The 15,951-nt window shown below is 51.9% G+C and overlaps 7 protein-coding genes and 1 non-coding gene across 8 annotated transcripts; 5 read left to right on the forward strand and 3 right to left on the reverse strand.

Annotated features, from left to right (window-relative positions):
* Positions 1-53: 53 nt before the first annotated feature.
* QC762_116900 (uncharacterized protein) lies at positions 54-2,297 on the reverse strand. Its single transcript, XM_062886110.1, has 2 exons — positions 836-2,297; positions 54-771 (listed from the first exon to the last, which is right to left on the reverse strand). Exons 1-2 carry the CDS (start codon positions 1,618-1,620, stop codon positions 495-497), a joined length of 1,062 nt encoding a protein of 353 aa, XP_062749158.1. The 5' UTR covers positions 1,621-2,297; the 3' UTR covers positions 54-494.
* Positions 2,298-2,453: 156 nt separating this feature from the next.
* On the forward strand, positions 2,454-4,338 carry QC762_116910 (uncharacterized protein). Its single transcript, XM_062886111.1, has 3 exons — positions 2,454-2,819; positions 2,917-3,582; positions 3,639-4,338. Exons 1-3 carry the CDS (start codon positions 2,759-2,761, stop codon positions 3,851-3,853), a joined length of 942 nt encoding a protein of 313 aa, XP_062749159.1. The 5' UTR covers positions 2,454-2,758; the 3' UTR covers positions 3,854-4,338.
* A 604-nt stretch (positions 4,339-4,942) lies between these two features.
* Positions 4,943-6,205, reverse strand: QC762_116915 (uncharacterized protein; the record flags this gene model as incomplete). Its single annotated transcript, XM_062886112.1, has 2 exons — positions 4,943-5,570; positions 5,630-6,205. The coding sequence occupies 2 exons, from the start codon at positions 6,203-6,205 to the stop codon at positions 5,535-5,537; spliced, it is 612 nt and encodes a 203-aa protein (XP_062749160.1). The 3' UTR covers positions 4,943-5,534.
* QC762_116920 (uncharacterized protein) lies at positions 6,012-9,473 on the forward strand. Its single transcript, XM_062886113.1, has 4 exons — positions 6,012-6,305; positions 6,367-7,456; positions 7,534-7,619; positions 7,677-9,473. Exons 2-4 carry the CDS (start codon positions 7,059-7,061, stop codon positions 8,711-8,713), a joined length of 1,521 nt encoding a protein of 506 aa, XP_062749161.1. The 5' UTR covers positions 6,012-6,305; positions 6,367-7,058; the 3' UTR covers positions 8,714-9,473.
* A 1,719-nt stretch (positions 9,474-11,192) lies between these two features.
* Positions 11,193-12,022, forward strand: QC762_116925 (uncharacterized protein; the record flags this gene model as incomplete). Its single annotated transcript, XM_062886114.1, has 2 exons — positions 11,193-11,220; positions 11,322-12,022. 2 exons carry the CDS (start codon positions 11,193-11,195, stop codon positions 12,020-12,022), a joined length of 729 nt encoding a protein of 242 aa, XP_062749162.1.
* A 646-nt stretch (positions 12,023-12,668) lies between these two features.
* Positions 12,669-12,759, forward strand: QC762_0016450. The gene has a single exon. It is a non-coding gene; the product is annotated as a tRNA-Pro (tRNA).
* A 372-nt stretch (positions 12,760-13,131) lies between these two features.
* On the forward strand, positions 13,132-14,301 carry MC69 (Secreted virulence factor mc69). Its single transcript, XM_062886115.1, has 2 exons — positions 13,132-13,822; positions 13,896-14,301. Exons 1-2 carry the CDS (start codon positions 13,679-13,681, stop codon positions 13,962-13,964), a joined length of 213 nt encoding a protein of 70 aa, XP_062749163.1. The 5' UTR covers positions 13,132-13,678; the 3' UTR covers positions 13,965-14,301.
* Positions 14,302-14,492: 191 nt separating this feature from the next.
* QC762_116940 (uncharacterized protein) lies at positions 14,493-15,631 on the reverse strand. The gene is made up of 4 exons (XM_062886116.1): positions 15,257-15,631; positions 15,057-15,168; positions 14,869-14,966; positions 14,493-14,804 (listed from the first exon to the last, which is right to left on the reverse strand). The coding sequence occupies exons 1-4, from the start codon at positions 15,291-15,293 to the stop codon at positions 14,701-14,703; spliced, it is 351 nt and encodes a 116-aa protein (XP_062749164.1). The 5' UTR covers positions 15,294-15,631; the 3' UTR covers positions 14,493-14,700.
* Between the last annotated feature and the right edge of the window lie 320 nt (positions 15,632-15,951).

Consider the following 15,951-nt stretch of genomic DNA (forward strand, 5'->3'; position numbering starts at 1 on the left):
CGATAGGTTTGTATTGCTACAGAGCAAAGGTTACTGACTTTGAAGTGATGTATGTAGAGTGTTTCTTGAACATGTTGTTCGTCGTTGTTCCTAAATAGGGGGCAGAACTCACGTTGTGTCCCTATAACCGCTCAAAACTATGACCTTAAATATGAGAAATATGCCGTGCAATTGTAAACTTGAGGAGCAACACAAAAATGCCATGATAAATCCCAATCGATATAAACAGTCAAACGCCCGTTGAAACACCATCCCAGCTGCTGGCCATAAAACACCCCGCAGTGTAACCCATGCGACCCAAAAAAAAAACACCAATAAACGCCACAGATGCCTTCCCTCAACCAAGAAACTTTCAAAACCGCAATGCATGCGTGCTCTCAGCCAATCATCACGTCATGTGTGCCATATAGCCATTCTTACAACAAAACCCCAATAAACCCCATAAACTTCCCATATCTTGTTCCATCAATCTTGCAATCATTCCAATTCACTCCTCAAGCCGTGCCCCCAACGCTTTTACTCTGCTGCCCGGCTTGGTTCCCCTTGGAGTATATCCGAAACTGCACAAAAATGACCCCGTCCTCGACGATCGTCCCAAAACTCCCGAGTAGCCACGGCAGGGCCCTGAGGAGGTAGTCCCTGTCTTGGCTGTAACTCATCACGCTGGCTCCATAAGTGAAGTTGCCTGTTAGGGAGAGCAAAAAGAACAGCAGGGCCAAGCCTTCGCACGATTTCTCCTTGTAGTTTTTGATGATTTGGGGGATGCGCGCACTAAAACACGGGTTTTCTTTTGTTAGTGTCTGGATGTTGGGTCAGGAAAAGGAAGGCGACTCACCAGAGATAACAAACAGCCGAGATGTAGCCCAACACCATCCCGATAATCGCCTGTGGTTCAGCAGAGATGGGCTCGGTGTCGACCGGAACGTCTGGGGAGTCCCATGCACCCATCCGGTAGGAGACGAACCACCCTGCTCCGCCTACCACCCACACGGCTAGAAGGGAGAGGGCGTTGTGAAGCCATGGGTTGGAGTCAGGGGTGTCGTCCTCGCCGGTTATGATTCTAGTCAACGGGTCGAGGTTAGACGAGCGGCGGCGGCGGTGGGTGGAGTGGCGTCTGTGGGAGCCGGGCAGGAGGGTCTGGGAGTCGGACCTGGGGCGGCGGTGTTCGGTTACAAGGGGTGTTTCCTCGTTGGCCGGGGTGTCTTCCACTGCGGTGGTGTCAGAGTCGGCAGAGGGGTGGCGGTGGGAGTGCCTGCGGTGACCAGGGTGGTGGTGGTGCTGTTCGCGTGCGCGCCGGCGGGCGTTGATGGTGTTGTAATAGGTGCACTGGGTGATGAGGATCAAGTCGGCGACACAAAAGTACATGCCGAGAGCGATCGAGGAGGGGGCGAGGGAAGTCCAGAGCGCGCCAGAGAGGTTGGCAATGTCACCGAGGAGCCAGATGAGGAGGAATTTCATGGACAGCGCGTCGGCAGATTTGGACTTGTAGTTTGCGATTAATTGCGGGAGGAGGAGGCATATCCAGGCCGTCAGAGAGACGCTGCCAAAGATTCCCGACAGGGCCTCACCGGCGGTGGGCGCCTGGAGTATCGATGGGAGGCTCATGATGAGGCTCGCCATGACGCAGGTTTTGCGATCAAGGGTCAGGTAGGTGTGTTTTCGATTAAGAACGATAAGGATTGAAAGGTAAGGAAATAGTTCAGAAACAGGTCATAAGCGTCGTCGAGGCCGAGATGTTGTCGGCAGCAAAGCTTTTACACCTTGACACAAAGGATCAGGTGAGGAGGTTTGGGGAGCTGTCACGGTCTGTGTAATCTGAGTCAAGTCTCTTAAGACCTTTCTCTGAGCGAGCTTATCGCCATGCCCTGGTCCAGGGAGATCTGCAGAGATAGGAGGGCCCCGACCCCGGAAAGGGTTTAAAGCTCTGCGCCCCCGCCATCCCCCACGTTTGTTCTTGCGCCTCTGGTTGGACCTTTTCGGCCTTGATCTGACTGCACATTTGCATCACACACGTCCAAGTCCCTGCAGGTATCACGCAGCTTGGACGGCGCGGCAGGCATTTTGACTTGAGCTGTGTGTGTTGTATTCCTCTCCAGACACCGCACCAATATTTCCAATGCCATAGTGGTCACCATCAAACGGTCATCGAGGTGCACCGGAGCCCCGCCGTTTCTTGGATGCTTTTGCGGGGGAGTAGCGTGCCAAGGGGTCGATTCTGGTGAATCTGCCCAGTCATCTTCACCTATTACGCATCACTGCCTGCCGGGAGCAGGGATAGCCATCTTGGCAAGCTGCCGGCACTCCGTTCAGCATTCGATGATGTAGAGGATAAGCTTCTCAATCCAATGTTAGTTGATGACAAGTGCCGAAACAAATGCCATTGTAGAGGGAAAAAGACTGGCGACCACTACAATGTCGAAGTTTGAGACTCGTGCTGTTGTGCTCAGCAATGTGGCACACGTGAGAGTTCCTCGACGTTGGACCCCTGTTGGCACCTGTTTGAATTGATTCGCTGGGAGGGTTCCTCTGCCAACATTTGGTGTGGGCGGCTGAGGCGGTCAGCCACCCAGCGGCTGCTCTGATCGGGTGTCGGGCATATCAGATGGACTTGCCACGGTCACTCATCCACCATCATCCAAGACATCTTGTGACAGTATATCATTTTTGCTTTGTGTAGCACGTATTCTGCATTTTTTGTATCACATTGTTTTGCTGGTATTTGCGTTCATTGCGTTGATAGAGAAGCACCGCAGACACGATGAGGCTATCGTCGGTTGCAGTGAGCGCTGCAGCGTTGCGGGGGGCCTTGGCGTGGGGAGGTGAGTTTGTTTACTTTTGATGTCTCCATACCATTTTCATCCATGAGATGAGATGAGATGAGATGAGATGGAAGGATGCTGATCAGATGGACAACAGGCTTCGGTCACATTACCGTCGCCTATATCGCCTCCAACTTCGTCTCTGACTCCACCACCTCCTATCTTCAGACCCTCCTCCGCAATGACACCGGCGACTACCTCGCCGGCGTTGCTACCTGGGCAGATTCTATCCGGTACACCAAATGGGGCCGCTTCACCTCGGGCTTCCACTTCATCGACGCCCATGACAATCCGCCGACCTACTGCGGCGTAGATTACGACCGTGACTGCAAGAAAGAAGCCGGTTGCGTGGTCAGCGCTTTGCAGAACTACACCTCCCAGCTTCTTGACACTGAGCTTCCACTCTGGCGGCGAGCACAGGCAGCAAAGTTTGTGGTTCACTTTGTTGGTGATATTCACCAACCGCTACATACCGAGGATGTGGCGAGGGGAGGCAACGGAATTCATGTTACGTTTGAAGGAAAAGAGCTGAACTTGCACCATGTGTGGGATACGAGCATTGCCGAGAAGTTGGTGGGCGGCATTCGCAGGAAGCCGTATCCGTTTGCGAAGAAATGGGCCGACGAGTTGACGGAGGAGATCAAGAGTGGGAAGTACGCGGCGGAGAGCAAGTCCGGCTGGCTAAGGGGGACGAATATCACGGATCCGATTGCTACGGCTCTAGGGTGGGCGGTTGAGGGCAATGCGTTGGTTTGCACTACCGGTAAGTTTTTGGTAACCTTCGAAGGTCAAAGACAAAAGCTAACATGTCTCGGTTAGTATTGCCAGAAGGCGCGGAAGCCATCGAGGGCCAGGAGCTGGGAACGGACTACTACGAAAAGGCCGCTCCTGTCGTCGAGGAGCAGGTTGCAAAGGCTGGCTTCCGGTTGGCTGCTTGGTTGGACTTGATCATCTCGAGCCTCAAGACTTTTGAGCTGCCAGCCTCGTCGGAGCCAGAGCCAGATCTGGATTCGGATGTGCCAGGAGACCTCTAGAAAAGTGTCTCATAGGTGGTACAACGAAGGATCCAGGATGACGGGTTAGGTGCGGTGATCGTGGCTTCGGTAGTTGAGACGGCATATTTCTCTTATTCATGAAACGATTTGCGTTCTGTCGTCGTCGAGAATAGTTCTGCCGACAGCAGTGATCATCAGTGATATTCATTTTTGCATGATGGAAACCGTGGCCGCTGGCCATCTCCGAGAATAGCCACATGCTGTGGATGTAGGCTGTGTCTGAACGTGCCGGACAACGTCATGACTACACATCAATGGTTTGTCTTTGGCGCCAAGGGGAGGCAGCAGTGGACTGTCGTCGTAGCGTAGCTAGAGCTCCCCGAGGATTCCAGCGATTATCTGTTTCGTTTTGGTGATCTTTCGTCACGGGCCTGCGGCAATTGCGACGGGTAACGTTGAGAAACTGGATGGTGCCCTGTTGCCTCGAGGATGAGAGCTGCCGATTCATCCGCTGTGACCTTCACGGAGCGTGCTGGCCAAGTGTCGGTTGCCATCCTCCAGGTTTCTGTTTGTCAACCTCCTCGCTCCTATGTGTATGTGTCCGAGTGTCCGCTGTAGGACCGAGGCGTTGGCTCGGGGTCAGAGTTGCATCGTTTCATAGTGCACAGGCGGTGATTTCCTCCTAATGTTGCAGGCCCGGGAGATGTGAGGGGTCTTTTGTCTGTCTCATGAGGCTCAGGGGTTTGCTTCAAAAATCTTGGCACAGGGAACCCCTGTCTTTGTACAACCCCAGGTTTGTGGACACCTTTCTTATCTTATCGCGATCTTCCCGACGTCAGTCAGCGGCATCAGATCAAGATGAACGGAAGGATTGCTCTCTCCAACTTTGTACGACTTGATGATGGGAGCCACGACCATTTATGTTCAACTCGGCCGAGTTGAAGAACGCATGGTCTGCTGTGATCCAGCCTAGAGATTTGGGTTGGCTCTGAGCATTTTCGGGTCACCTATCTTCGACGATAGGACCCCATTTGCTTGTCATCCAAAGTTGTTCACATAGGTAGGCAAGAGAGTTGGGATGGAAGTGGGACGAAACAAGTCGTTGGACAGGGCTTGCAAAAATAGGGTTGTTTCGATCGTGTTGCCACGGGATCTTTTTTGTCAAGGTTAGATTACAAATTTGGCCTCCCCCTTTCGCCGTGGGTCTCATTCTACAGTCGCATCAGCATCGATACCCCAGAAACCATGACTGACGAGACAGGCACCAGGAACGACGGGGTCGGGACGGAAACAGCCTCAACGATTCAACTGTATTGAAATATGCAAGCCCACGGCTCGACACGCAGCTTATTTGCTCCAAGCTTCAACTTTGGACGAACTACCAAATGACAAGACCATCGAAAAGGGGGTGGCCTGGAAGCAAAGCTGCGCTCATCTGTCAGGATTGCGACTGTGAGATCCTATCCAGATATTTCGCTGTGGCGCTGTGTGTCATGAAAGGATTTCCAAGCCAAGGTGCTCATTAATTAGCTGCCTTGAACTGCTGGTCTCCGGTCACGGTCTTGGGCCGACGGGGTATTTCTTTTATGTTGAAATCTCCGTTGAATGTGACGTTGTCGATGTAATTCGTATTCTTCGGAACAGCCGTGCTGGATTTTGGTTGACCAAACGAACTGGCTGACTTTTAGCGGTGTAATCAGCTATCTCCTATTCCCGACAGCTACAGTGACGAGATGATGGAGAAGCAAAACAGCTTCTGATACAGATACATATAAGTAGGGGCCCATGCGCAGAGGAAATAGATGAAGATCGCACCCTCAATCTGTACACATTCTCCGAGCGGCTGTCGGTACGCGGCGGCGGCTCCTCCTGTGCCGGCCGGCGGTTGATGGAAGGCATCTCTGTCGGAGTCGGGAGCCCGAGAAGCGCCTTCAAGGAGAAGTGAAGAATAAGTGGGGGATGAACTGACTTACAAGGAGGAGAACTCATGCTCGCTCGCTTGCGCTTCATCCCGAGACACAAGCTGCCCGATCGCCACGAAGCGAGGGCGCTGATTGGCCAGAGGCGCAAATTGACATGGATGCCATTGGCTTTCTGGGACAGAAGCCGCATCAACTTTCTCGCAGCGTTTCCCAACCGCACGCACGGCGCTCCAGAGGTAGATGCAGTTGGCGCCCAGCAATTTGCTCTGCTACACGAAAGAAGAAAGCCAGCGCTTTGTGTCCCCTCCAAGATCCGTACGGCCGCCATTTTCGTGTCCAAGACGGCCGCTGTGGACGGCGAGCAACTGGCCCTCCCGGCACTTGAAAAATCTGGGGAGTCGATGTGCAGGCGCCTCGCTGGCCAATTGTGAAGACCGCCAAATATTCGATGAATACTGGACAATGGCATGGCAGATGAGCCAATGACAGCTGCCTTCTTGCAGTCAAGATCCTCCAAGAAGCCATATCTGCAAGGTACACTTTCCTCTTTTGTTATTGAGGGTGTGTGGGTGTGTCCCCCCCTTCTCCCTACCCCACGTCTGAGAGCCGCAGTTGCTAAGTACTGTTGAGGTTTGACATTTCTCCGCTCTCTTGCAGAGAGCTGTCGGATTCCATCCTTTTGTGCCACCCTCCGTCAGACGGCTCTGACATACCCCCTTGCCATCCCTTTCTCTCTCTCCCTGCGTGGTGTTTTGGAATCGCGGAGCTGCCACCCCAGCATCCCTACCACCAAGCACCTCCTGCTCCGTCCTCCTGCCGCTCAGCTCGCCGTGCCCTCATCCTGGTCTTCCTGGCCCCAGGATGCTTGGCGGCAACGTCCCATGTCTTCTTTTTCTTCGCTGGAGACTCGCCAGGGCTCGAAACTGCTTGGCTTGCTGGGGTGTGAGAAACGTCGGCTTGGCGGTATCGTCGGATCGCCGTCGCAGCATCCACCCTCACCAGCCATTATGCCTCTTATAATGCCCGCCCGCGATTCTTTTACCCCTCTGCTCCCTTCTTCTTAGACCATGTCCCCTTCTTGCGGCCTGTGGTGATTTGTGTGTCGTTTTACTTTCTTTCCTTCATTCGTTCCTTTCTCGCCCCTTGTGGGTTGTACATTCTCCGTCGACACTAGCTGTCGTTTACCATTCCTTAACGACTTTTCAACTTTTCTGACGGTCTGGTACCATCTGCGCTTACGATTTCCTTCCTCCTCTCGACGGTCCGCCGATCTACATATCTCTCTCTCGTTGTTAGAAAGTTCTCGACTCTCAAACGCCATCATGTTGATGAAGAACGCGGTAGCGGCCCTGATGGGTCTGGCCATGGTTGCCGAGGCGGCATCAGTTCACCAGTACGGAACCCCGACAAGGACTGTAGGAAGACGGCAGTTTGGCAAGAAGAACAACTTCGGAAACCGCTTCGGTAATGGTCAGTTTGGTGGTGGCCAGAACGGCCAGAACAACAACAACAACAACAACAACAACAACAACAATGGCCAGAACAACAATGGTCAGAACAACAATGGTCAGAACAACAACAACAATAACAACAACAACAACGGGGGGAACAACAACCAGGCGTCGGAGACTTGTCTGGCTGCGGCTGCTCTCCAGACTGGTTCTCAGTCTACCGGCCAGAACGGTGCCCAGGCTGCAGATGGTCAGGTCAACTCTGCTACGTAAGTTGTCAATGCCGACTTCATAAACTTTGTGACCTGTTGCGAGACCTGGAGGTATATTAACAGTTGATAAATAGTGACAATGCCAACTTCATCAACTTCTGCCAGGGCAAAACACTGACCAACGGTCTGCAAAACCGGGATGGCTCCTGTAACGGTATCCGTAAGTTGCAGTCTTCTCAGCTGTGCTCCAACCTCGATCAGAGCTAACACTACACAGCAATGGGTGAAATCCCCTCCGCCAACCGCATGGTCTCGACTGTCATTCTCAACCCCAAGAACGGCGATGATCTCCAGCCGCTCACGACCTTCCAGATTCAGGTCAATGTCGCCAACATGCAGCTCGGCGCCTTCACCAACGCCACCAGCACCTACTACTCGGCTCCCCAGACCCTCAACGGAGGCGGCCAGATCATTGGTCACACTCACGTCACTGTTCAAGACACTGGCAACACCTTGAACCCCACCCAGCCCCTGGATGCCACTGTCTTTGCCTTCTTCAAGGGTATCAACGATGCTGGTAACGGCAACGGTCAGCTCGCCGCTGAAGTCACTGGTGGTCTCCCTACTGGCTGCTACCGTGTCTGCACCATGTCCAGCGCTTCCAACCATCAGCCCGTTCTGATGCCCGTTGCCCAGCGTGGTTCCCAAGAGGACTGCCGCTACTTCTCTGTTGGTGGTGCTTGCGCCAACAACAACAACAACAACGGCGGTGGCAACAACAACAACAACAACAACAACAACAACAACAACAACAACGGTGGCAATAACAACAACAACAACAATGGCGGCGGCCAGGGCCAGAACAACCAGGGCCAGAACCAGGGCAACCAGGGTCAGGGTAATCAGGGGCAGCAGAACAACCAGGGCAACCAAGGTAATAACCAAGGCCAGAACAACCAGGGAAACCAAAATAATAACCAAGGCAACCAGGGCGCCGGAAATCAGGCGGGCGGAGGTTCGGGGGCCGGAAACAACGGCAACGGCAATAATGGCGGCAACAATAACAACAACGGAGGCGGTAACGCCGGTGCCGCCATTGCCGGCATCCAGCCCCCTCCCGTGACCGACTCTGGCAACGCGGACCGCCCGTTCGCAGTCAACGGTAACACCTTTGTGACCAGGCAGGAGGCTCAGTTCCGCGCCTGCGCCATCCAGAACAACGCCTGCGCCGGCGCCGTCAACTCTGGCCAGGCTCCTGGTCGCACCGTCCCTGACTGCAATGCGCAAGAAGCGGCTTGCCGAGCGGCTGCTTAAGCGTGCTTTGCGCTTGTTTCTCAGCCTGGTGCACACACACGCACACACACACCACCTCCCAACCTCCCCCTCACAGCGGTCCGCTCCTTTGGGACTTGATCTCACGAATTCGGTCCTGAACGACACTTGAGTTTTCGAAGTCTGTTTTTATGGATGATACCCGGTTTTGTCTTGCTAGCGTCTATGCCTGCTTGCACGCCATGGAATGTCGCGGATGGAAACGTTGTGGTGGGGGATCTGGACAAAATTCAAGAGAAGGGAGTGTGTTGTGTTGTGTGTGTGTACCATATTTCTACCTTGCTTTTTTTTTTGTTGGTTATTTTTTCTCCCCTCTTAATTTTTGGCCGTGGCTCTGTTGGTTATTGTTGTTGATGATGATGATTGCAGGCAGGCGGGCGTTGTGTTTTGTTGTTATTGAGATGGTGGATATGGAAGGATGGATGGAGGACAATCAACACCACCCCCTATCGCTTAGAAAAGATCTTTCCCATGTTTGGAGAGTCGTTTTGAAATGTTTTTTTATTTGGATATATTTTATTTCTCTTTTACATTACGGAGAACAGATGACGAAAAATGTAATTGTGATGGTAGTTTAGAGAGGTGGTAGGAGAATGTGAGCAAGCTTGAATTCTGAGGCTACCTAGTCTGTGACTGGGAGTGGAGGATGAAGAGCGAGTGAATGAGCAGGAAAAGGGGGGGATCTAACCGCGCCGCGAATACTCAGGGGTCGGGGGGTCAGGTAGAGAAGCAAAATGAGGCCTTTTTTTTTGGTGGTGTTTTTTTTTTTTTTTGTTGCGCTCTGCAGATTCGAGTTCGGGTGAGATCTTTTCCGTGAAGTGTTCCGTGTTGAAGGGTTTCATGCCTGTGTTTCGAATGGTGAGGGCTTGGGAAGGACGGGGGTGGGGTGGTGAAACGTGGACAGGCGGGTATATAGGGGGTGACTTTGATCAGGTAAGGGGTCAGGGGCACTTGCACACATGTCTAAGCTCGTTTCCTTTTTTGGCTGCTTGGTTGAATGGGCTGCGTGTCTGAGATTCAAAGTAGTAGGTACATTGCAAGTAAGAGATGGGATGAACTGCTATGTGTTTATGGGTATGTATTCCTCCCGAGTCGTCGTTAGTAGCTCTAACCTGGAATGCAAATAACTTCCAAGACGAGTGCTTCTGATGAACATACTTCTTATTTATTTACCATCATTGAATTGCTCGTCACACACGCTCCTTCTATGCACACGCTGCTTCTATGTACGGTGGTATATGGTTTAGCACTCAGCACCAAACCAGTTTGATAAGACACAGGCTTAAGATATTATCAGTAGAAAAATCTGGCAGATCCAAGGAAACCCAATTCTCTCTGACGTGTGGGAATGGTGTGGCTGCCTGGAAAATTGTCCAAAACCTTCCCGTCTTGATACCTACCCAGAATGCTGCAAGTCAGGAAAGGAGCAGGTGTGTCTACCCTGACATCAAATGTCACTGGGTTCCCAACAAACCGGAGGTACTCGGTAGGCAAGAATCAGCCAAAACAAGGAGGTACGCATTGCTTGCTTGCTTCCACCTTTCATCCGCACTATTTAGGTGGGTGGACGTGACTGCCTTCTGATGGACTTGCAGCACACATATTTCCCATCAGCCTTTTGAGTTTCTCTCCCAATCTTCCACCGTCCACTAACATTCTGACCTCAACCAACCGACCAGCGTTTTCAAAGAATACCGCTACCGAACACTCCCATTGTCATGCTGTTCCCTCAGAGTCTGGTTCTGCCGGTCGCCAACGCCAGCAGCATGGCGACAGCAAGGCCCTCTGACATCTTTCCCACCAACCCTCAATCCAGCTATTATGTCACCCTTGACCTGGATACGCCTCCTCAACCAATACGCCTCACGTTAGATACCAGCAGTCCAGGCCTCTAGGTCTGGCCGCCGGCCAATATTGTCGACACCAGCCCCCCAGGTGGCCATGGACAGGAACAGTACCTACCCAATCGATCGGACACGGTGGAACTAGCAGAGTCTGCCATGTTTCCCATTAGTGAAAGCTACAAGCACGTCCCAACGGGCGACCCTTTTGGCCGAGGCGATCTCAAAGTAGATGTGCAAGGCACGATTTGGAAGGACACCCTACGTATCCCCGCCACACATGATGTATCGATTGAGGGCATGTCCATCTCAATTGGGTTGCCCAGTTACAGTACTTCTTGGAATGCAGACGGCACGCCCGCTCCCAACAAAACCGGCTTCGTACCCGGCGTGTGCGGGGATTACGGTGGTGCGGTTGGTTTTGGAAGGGGAAGCACCTTTATGTAGAGGCTGTGTCAACGGAGATATATTCAGTCGAATATGTTGGCCTTTTCTTTGGGGATGGCAACCAAGACCGGGGGGGGGGGGGCAATTTGGTACTGGACGGCGTCGACGTGGGCAAGTTTACAGGGCCGTTGGAGCTGATTCCGACACCTGAGCTGACGGCTGCAAACAGCCCTATGGACGGAGGGTTTGACACGTACAGAGTTTGGCTGGAGTTCATGGAGTTTGACAGTGGGGCATCTTTTGACAATGTCATGTCTGTCCACTACTTAACCGAGCCTACAGCAGACACTCGCCCGCCTTAGACTATCTTTGCAACGTCTTCAAAAATGCCAACAGACCTGCAAAAGATAACCACACGCATGGCACTATCCTTCCAACGCCTTCAACCATCGTCTCAACACATTCAACAGATACCAGTAGGCCTATCAACAACTCACCTCACAGGTACGAGAACTCCCGTATCCCCGTGGGCCTCGAGACCTTCAACGGTTTGACCTACGTTCCCCCGGACGTGGTCAGAGCCATCTCTACTGACCTGACGACACCGTTCTGGGGGCCGGGTTATGATGGTTTGGACAGTCAGCAGCCTGCAAGGATACCATTTTCTTGGTTCCAGAAGGAACACCCGCAAGCCAAGTTTGCCTTTGGGTTCAAGAAGGAGGATGGTAGGAGGGAGGTGGTGAGAATTGAGGTGCCGGTCACGGACTTGACATATGTGGTGTCAGAGACCGGGAAGAGTGAGCTGTGTGCTCTGGGAATTGTTGGCACGGATGAGCGCAATGCGGCGCTGGGGACGGGGGTGATGAAGAATGGGTACTGGGTGTTGGATGCGAGTGAGATGAAGGTGAGGGTTGCGAGGGGGGTGAATTGTGGGAGTGAGATTCTTCAGTGGGAGGAGGGGAAGAGATACGAGGGAAGATGTGGGGAGGGAAGGACGGTGTGCGGAGGGCTTAGGAAGAAGAATGGGGCTAAAGATGGGTATGATGGGGTATATCATGAGTAATTCTGTTTCCTGGGATGTATGGGGACTTTGATGTGTGTGGTGATGCTTTCAGACCTCGTTTTCTTATGAACAGGTCTTGAAAGATAGTCAACAGGCTTTAAATATAGTCAACAGGTGTTGGGCGAAAGTCAAGAGGCCTTAAAACATAACTATTGACGTCAGAGATGGTCCAAAAAGCTTTTGATTCCGTTGTCATGTCTTAAGCAAATCGTAGGTGTGTTCAAATAGATAGGTAGACCGTAAACAGCTAGTTTGTTAGATTGATAGAGGCCTTCTTGAATCGGCATGGGGGATGGGTGGGAGAGGTGTTTGGAGACTGTCATTCTGCACCGGGGATGACGTGAAGGAGTTGGCGAAGTTAGTATGGTTATGTTTCTTTTCACGACGTCTGTTAAGATGTATTTAGGTGTAAAAGTTTGTTATGGTCTGGAGGGATATGCTGTAGTTTGGTGGCTCTTGTAGCAATTGATCTTTGCCTCGTGAAATAACATGATTCTTTTTAGGTGGCGGCGGTTTTGGCTTCTGGTCGTGATGTGACAACAATGAAGAAGAGAATAGGGGCTGATTCGTTCGAGCAAGCAGTATTAATTCTCGCTGATATGGTCAATATCCTGCCACAGAATCAACGATTCATCAATGGATTCAAGGGCCGCTGGTCTAGTGGTATGATTCTCGCTTAGGGTACACCCTACAGCATTGCTTGCGAGAGGTCCCGGGTTCAATCCCCGGGTGGCCCCCATTCTTTTGGCAATTTTCGGTATTATGGTTGGTGGGTGGTGCTGTTTCTATTGTGTTTCTCGGTTGAGATTGTAGAGGTGCCGTCTTTTTTTTGGTTAGCCGACTGTAGCATCTCAGGATGAGTTCAACAATAGGACAATTTCGTGATAGCAGCTTATGTAACCACCACCGTCACCGTTACCGTTACACTCCCCTTGCCGCCCAGGCGACCCCTGACGGTGCAAGGGTCGCTCGGGCCGGCAGGGGTTTGGGCAAGAACATCCGCGTGGGCGGATGGGGCAGGGTTCATCCCTCTCCAATCAATTGTCGCCTGATTGCGACTCGTCTTGATGGATGGAGAGTTGATGTCGAGTCACTGAAGATATTTAGGGGTTTTCGATCATTTGTAAGGTATTTTGGATCATTACTCCGTAGAGCAGGATTGTGACTGGCGAGTTGTAAACGCCTGACATTTCGTCTCATCGTTTCAAGCCTGAAACTGTCACCAGAAGTGGGAGGCCAGAACGGAACGGCCCCGCATTTCCCTTTTTTTCCCAGTGCTGTCGCATCTGAAACTCTTGGTGGCTTTTTCTGGTGGTTGGGTTGCCCTTTGCTGCCGGTGTAACCGTTCGTGTTGCCGTTGTCGCCTGACGCTTCATTCTCTTTTCCTCTCCTTCGCGTTGTCTTGGTGTCTTGGGTTTCGTTCGTGTGCTGTCTTGTCTGGACCGGTCCATTCGCTTCTCTCCCTTCTCCCTTCTTCTCTTCTTTTGACGTTAGGTGATTGATACCCGTCTCTACCTACCGGTATACCGTACACACGTTCTTTTTTTGATACTACAGCCTGGAGCTGCTTTTTTGTTTTGCGAATATCCGCTCATTAATCTACGTTTACCTAATCCGATACATACATACAAATACTTCGACGAAAAAAGAGACAAAATGAAGTTCATCGCTGTTGTCATGTCGCTTTGCGTCTCCCTCGCTAGCGCGGGAGTGGTTATCATCCCCATCAAGCCGGAGCAGGTCGTTCCCAAGGCGTCGGAGGATTGTTACTTTGGGGTTGTAACGCCTATGGGGTGCGGGTATGTTGTTCCCTTTCTTTCTATTATGGGGGTCTTTTTTGGTTCTTTTGCTGACTTTGTTTGTGTTTGTGTAGACCTCTCAGGAACAACTAGATAATATCACCTCTCGGGACAAACATGATGTGATTGGGGACATGCTCTAGCCCGCCCAACGATGGAACCGGACAATCGATGGGAGCAAGCGCCTGCGGTGTGAAAAGAGGAGAGTTTGTCGGACTTGCACGGGATGGCTGGCTTGGGGGCTGCTCAAGTGGATCGCGGAGCAACCTGTTGAACTTCAGATGGAATCGACCTCGGATAGTTTCTCGCCAACCGACAGGACTATGAGTAGGAGCCGGGGAATGCACGAGTTCAATCAGCAAAGAAGGCCGATATGCTTGTAGAGCAGCTGCGTCTGATGTATTCATCCTGCGGTTTACATCGTTGGTCTGCTTGGATATCTGGGCTTTTACTATGTTTGGGGAGGAGGGGGTTTATGTGATGGGATATTCGATTCTTTTGATACCTCTACTTTTGAGATGTATATTATTTCTGGGAGCATGCCCGTACATTCAAGCACCTACCCGTCTACCATCATATACAGTTTATCGTGGTTCGGATAATGACTGCGATAAGCTCGGGCGATTCCTAGCAATTACTTTCACATGAGGATACATGTGTCTGATCCGACTCCGAATAACTCCAAGAACGTTCGAAGCTTTATTCAACATTAAGTATTTCATTGGGTATATTCATACAATATCCACACCGGCAAACGGCCCATTCCGCCTACCCCTATTTTTGCCCAACCAACTCCTATCATCAAATATTGTTCGTCGATTACCGTATGAAGGCTGTGTGTGATATATGTACTTCCATAGCTTTGAGCTCTCCTCAGGTTTAGGCAGGAGGAACCGGGGCAGGAGCCTCGGTCGAGCTCCCCTGTTGAAGACCGGGAGAAGGGGGGAGGAAGAGGGGAAGGTAGGTAACGATTAGGGACATCACTAGTTACAAAAGTTAGCTTCGCTGTGCTGCGTGGGTGGCGGCATTATTGGGGGTTGAACGTACATGACATGCCCACGGCAAAGTATCCGGGGGAAGAGTTGCTCTTCTTGGTCTCTTCAGACTCTCCAAGCCAGGACTGGAGGGAGAAAGCAACAGCGGCCCTAGAGTTGAGGCGTCATGTTAGATCATGCTGAAATGTCGTGTGCGCAAAGAGATGCGACAAAGTGCTGCGGAAAAGGACAGTTGCTCACCATCCAACATAGCGGTTGCGCATGAAGATAGCCGCCATTGGTAGAGTGGAGGAGAGAGTTGAGGCAAGCTCGGGATTGTCCCCCTTGCTGGCGGGTTCTTGAAAGGGGACAACTATTCCATCGCGAAACACATATCAGCATTAGTTTGGTCCTGTTCTTCAACTGCACCAAGTGGTTGGCTCTGATGGGGATATACGTACTCAAGTCCGGTCTGCGGGCATCTTTGGTTGAGGCCATTGTGAATAACTTGTATGGCTGACCTTTGCGCAACTGGGACAGCTAGCTGGTGACGATGTTGATGCGATCAGGTACAGAGAGACGTGTTTGGAGTAGCGTGCGCTGGAGATTGATTACGTGAACCCAGACCCCCAGCCGATCTCTCGCTGGGAGTGGCTCCACAGTTAGAGATCCAGCTGGGGCGGGCTTTGCGCTAAAAGACACCCCCACTATTCACTTGCTCCGTCGTCAACGGATATTGGAGAACTCAAAGTCTTTCGGATGCGAGGGGCAAACAACCACCACCCTCATTCCATTTCCAGGTTCCGTTACGATAATCATGGAAATGGAAATGTGACCTCCCCCAAGTTGACAGATGCTGTCCTCTGGCAGCGCAGCAGCTCAACGAGGAAGGTCAGGCGACACCCGACTGGAACCTGGAATTTGGAAAGACTTCCCGTCAATATCAGACTGGCGGACTTCAACAACGGCGGCCAAATCCTAAACCGGCTGCTCAGTCAAGATCCCTCATATTTGTCCGAGAATTCAGCATCAGCTCCAGGCGAGACCAGGCGAACGTCCTGATTCGGCAGCACACAGGTGCCGTTTCTTATCATGACTAATATAGCAGAACGGGCGGAACGGTATCTCGCCCGCGATCTGTAGCATCGGAGAGTTG

This window comes from Podospora pseudocomata (assembly GCF_035222375.1).
Source record: "Podospora pseudocomata strain CBS 415.72m chromosome 1 map unlocalized CBS415.72m_1, whole genome shotgun sequence".
Classification (NCBI taxonomy): domain Eukaryota; kingdom Fungi; phylum Ascomycota; class Sordariomycetes; order Sordariales; family Podosporaceae; genus Podospora; species Podospora pseudocomata.

Excerpts from the sequence above, each read along its gene's own strand:
- QC762_116900 (XM_062886110.1), bottom strand. The coding sequence starts at position 1,620 with ATGGCGAGCCTCATCATGAGCCTCCCATCGATACTCCAGGCGCCCACC. Across the intron at positions 772-835 it reads TCGGCTGTTTGTTATCTCTG|TGCGCGCATCCCCCAAATCA; the intron begins GTGAGTCGCCTT and ends CCCGTGTTTTAG.
- QC762_116910 (XM_062886111.1), top strand. The coding sequence starts at position 2,759 with ATGAGGCTATCGTCGGTTGCAGTGAGCGCTGCAGCGTTGCGGGGGGCC. Across the intron at positions 2,820-2,916 it reads GGGGGCCTTGGCGTGGGGAG|GCTTCGGTCACATTACCGTC; the intron begins GTGAGTTTGTTT and ends GATGGACAACAG. Across the intron at positions 3,583-3,638 it reads TGCGTTGGTTTGCACTACCG|TATTGCCAGAAGGCGCGGAA; the intron begins GTAAGTTTTTGG and ends TGTCTCGGTTAG.
- QC762_116920 (XM_062886113.1), top strand. The coding sequence starts at position 7,059 with ATGTTGATGAAGAACGCGGTAGCGGCCCTGATGGGTCTGGCCATGGTT. Across the intron at positions 7,457-7,533 it reads GGTCAGGTCAACTCTGCTAC|TGACAATGCCAACTTCATCA; the intron begins GTAAGTTGTCAA and ends GTTGATAAATAG. Across the intron at positions 7,620-7,676 it reads TGGCTCCTGTAACGGTATCC|CAATGGGTGAAATCCCCTCC; the intron begins GTAAGTTGCAGT and ends AACACTACACAG.
- MC69 (XM_062886115.1), top strand. The coding sequence starts at position 13,679 with ATGAAGTTCATCGCTGTTGTCATGTCGCTTTGCGTCTCCCTCGCTAGC. Across the intron at positions 13,823-13,895 it reads TAACGCCTATGGGGTGCGGG|ACCTCTCAGGAACAACTAGA; the intron begins TATGTTGTTCCC and ends GTGTTTGTGTAG.
- QC762_116940 (XM_062886116.1), bottom strand. The coding sequence starts at position 15,293 with ATGGCCTCAACCAAAGATGCCCGCAGACCGGACTTGA. Across the intron at positions 15,169-15,256 it reads TGCCCGCAGACCGGACTTGA|TTGTCCCCTTTCAAGAACCC; the intron begins GTACGTATATCC and ends GCGATGGAATAG. Across the intron at positions 14,967-15,056 it reads CGCAACCGCTATGTTGGATG|GGCCGCTGTTGCTTTCTCCC; the intron begins GTGAGCAACTGT and ends CCTCAACTCTAG.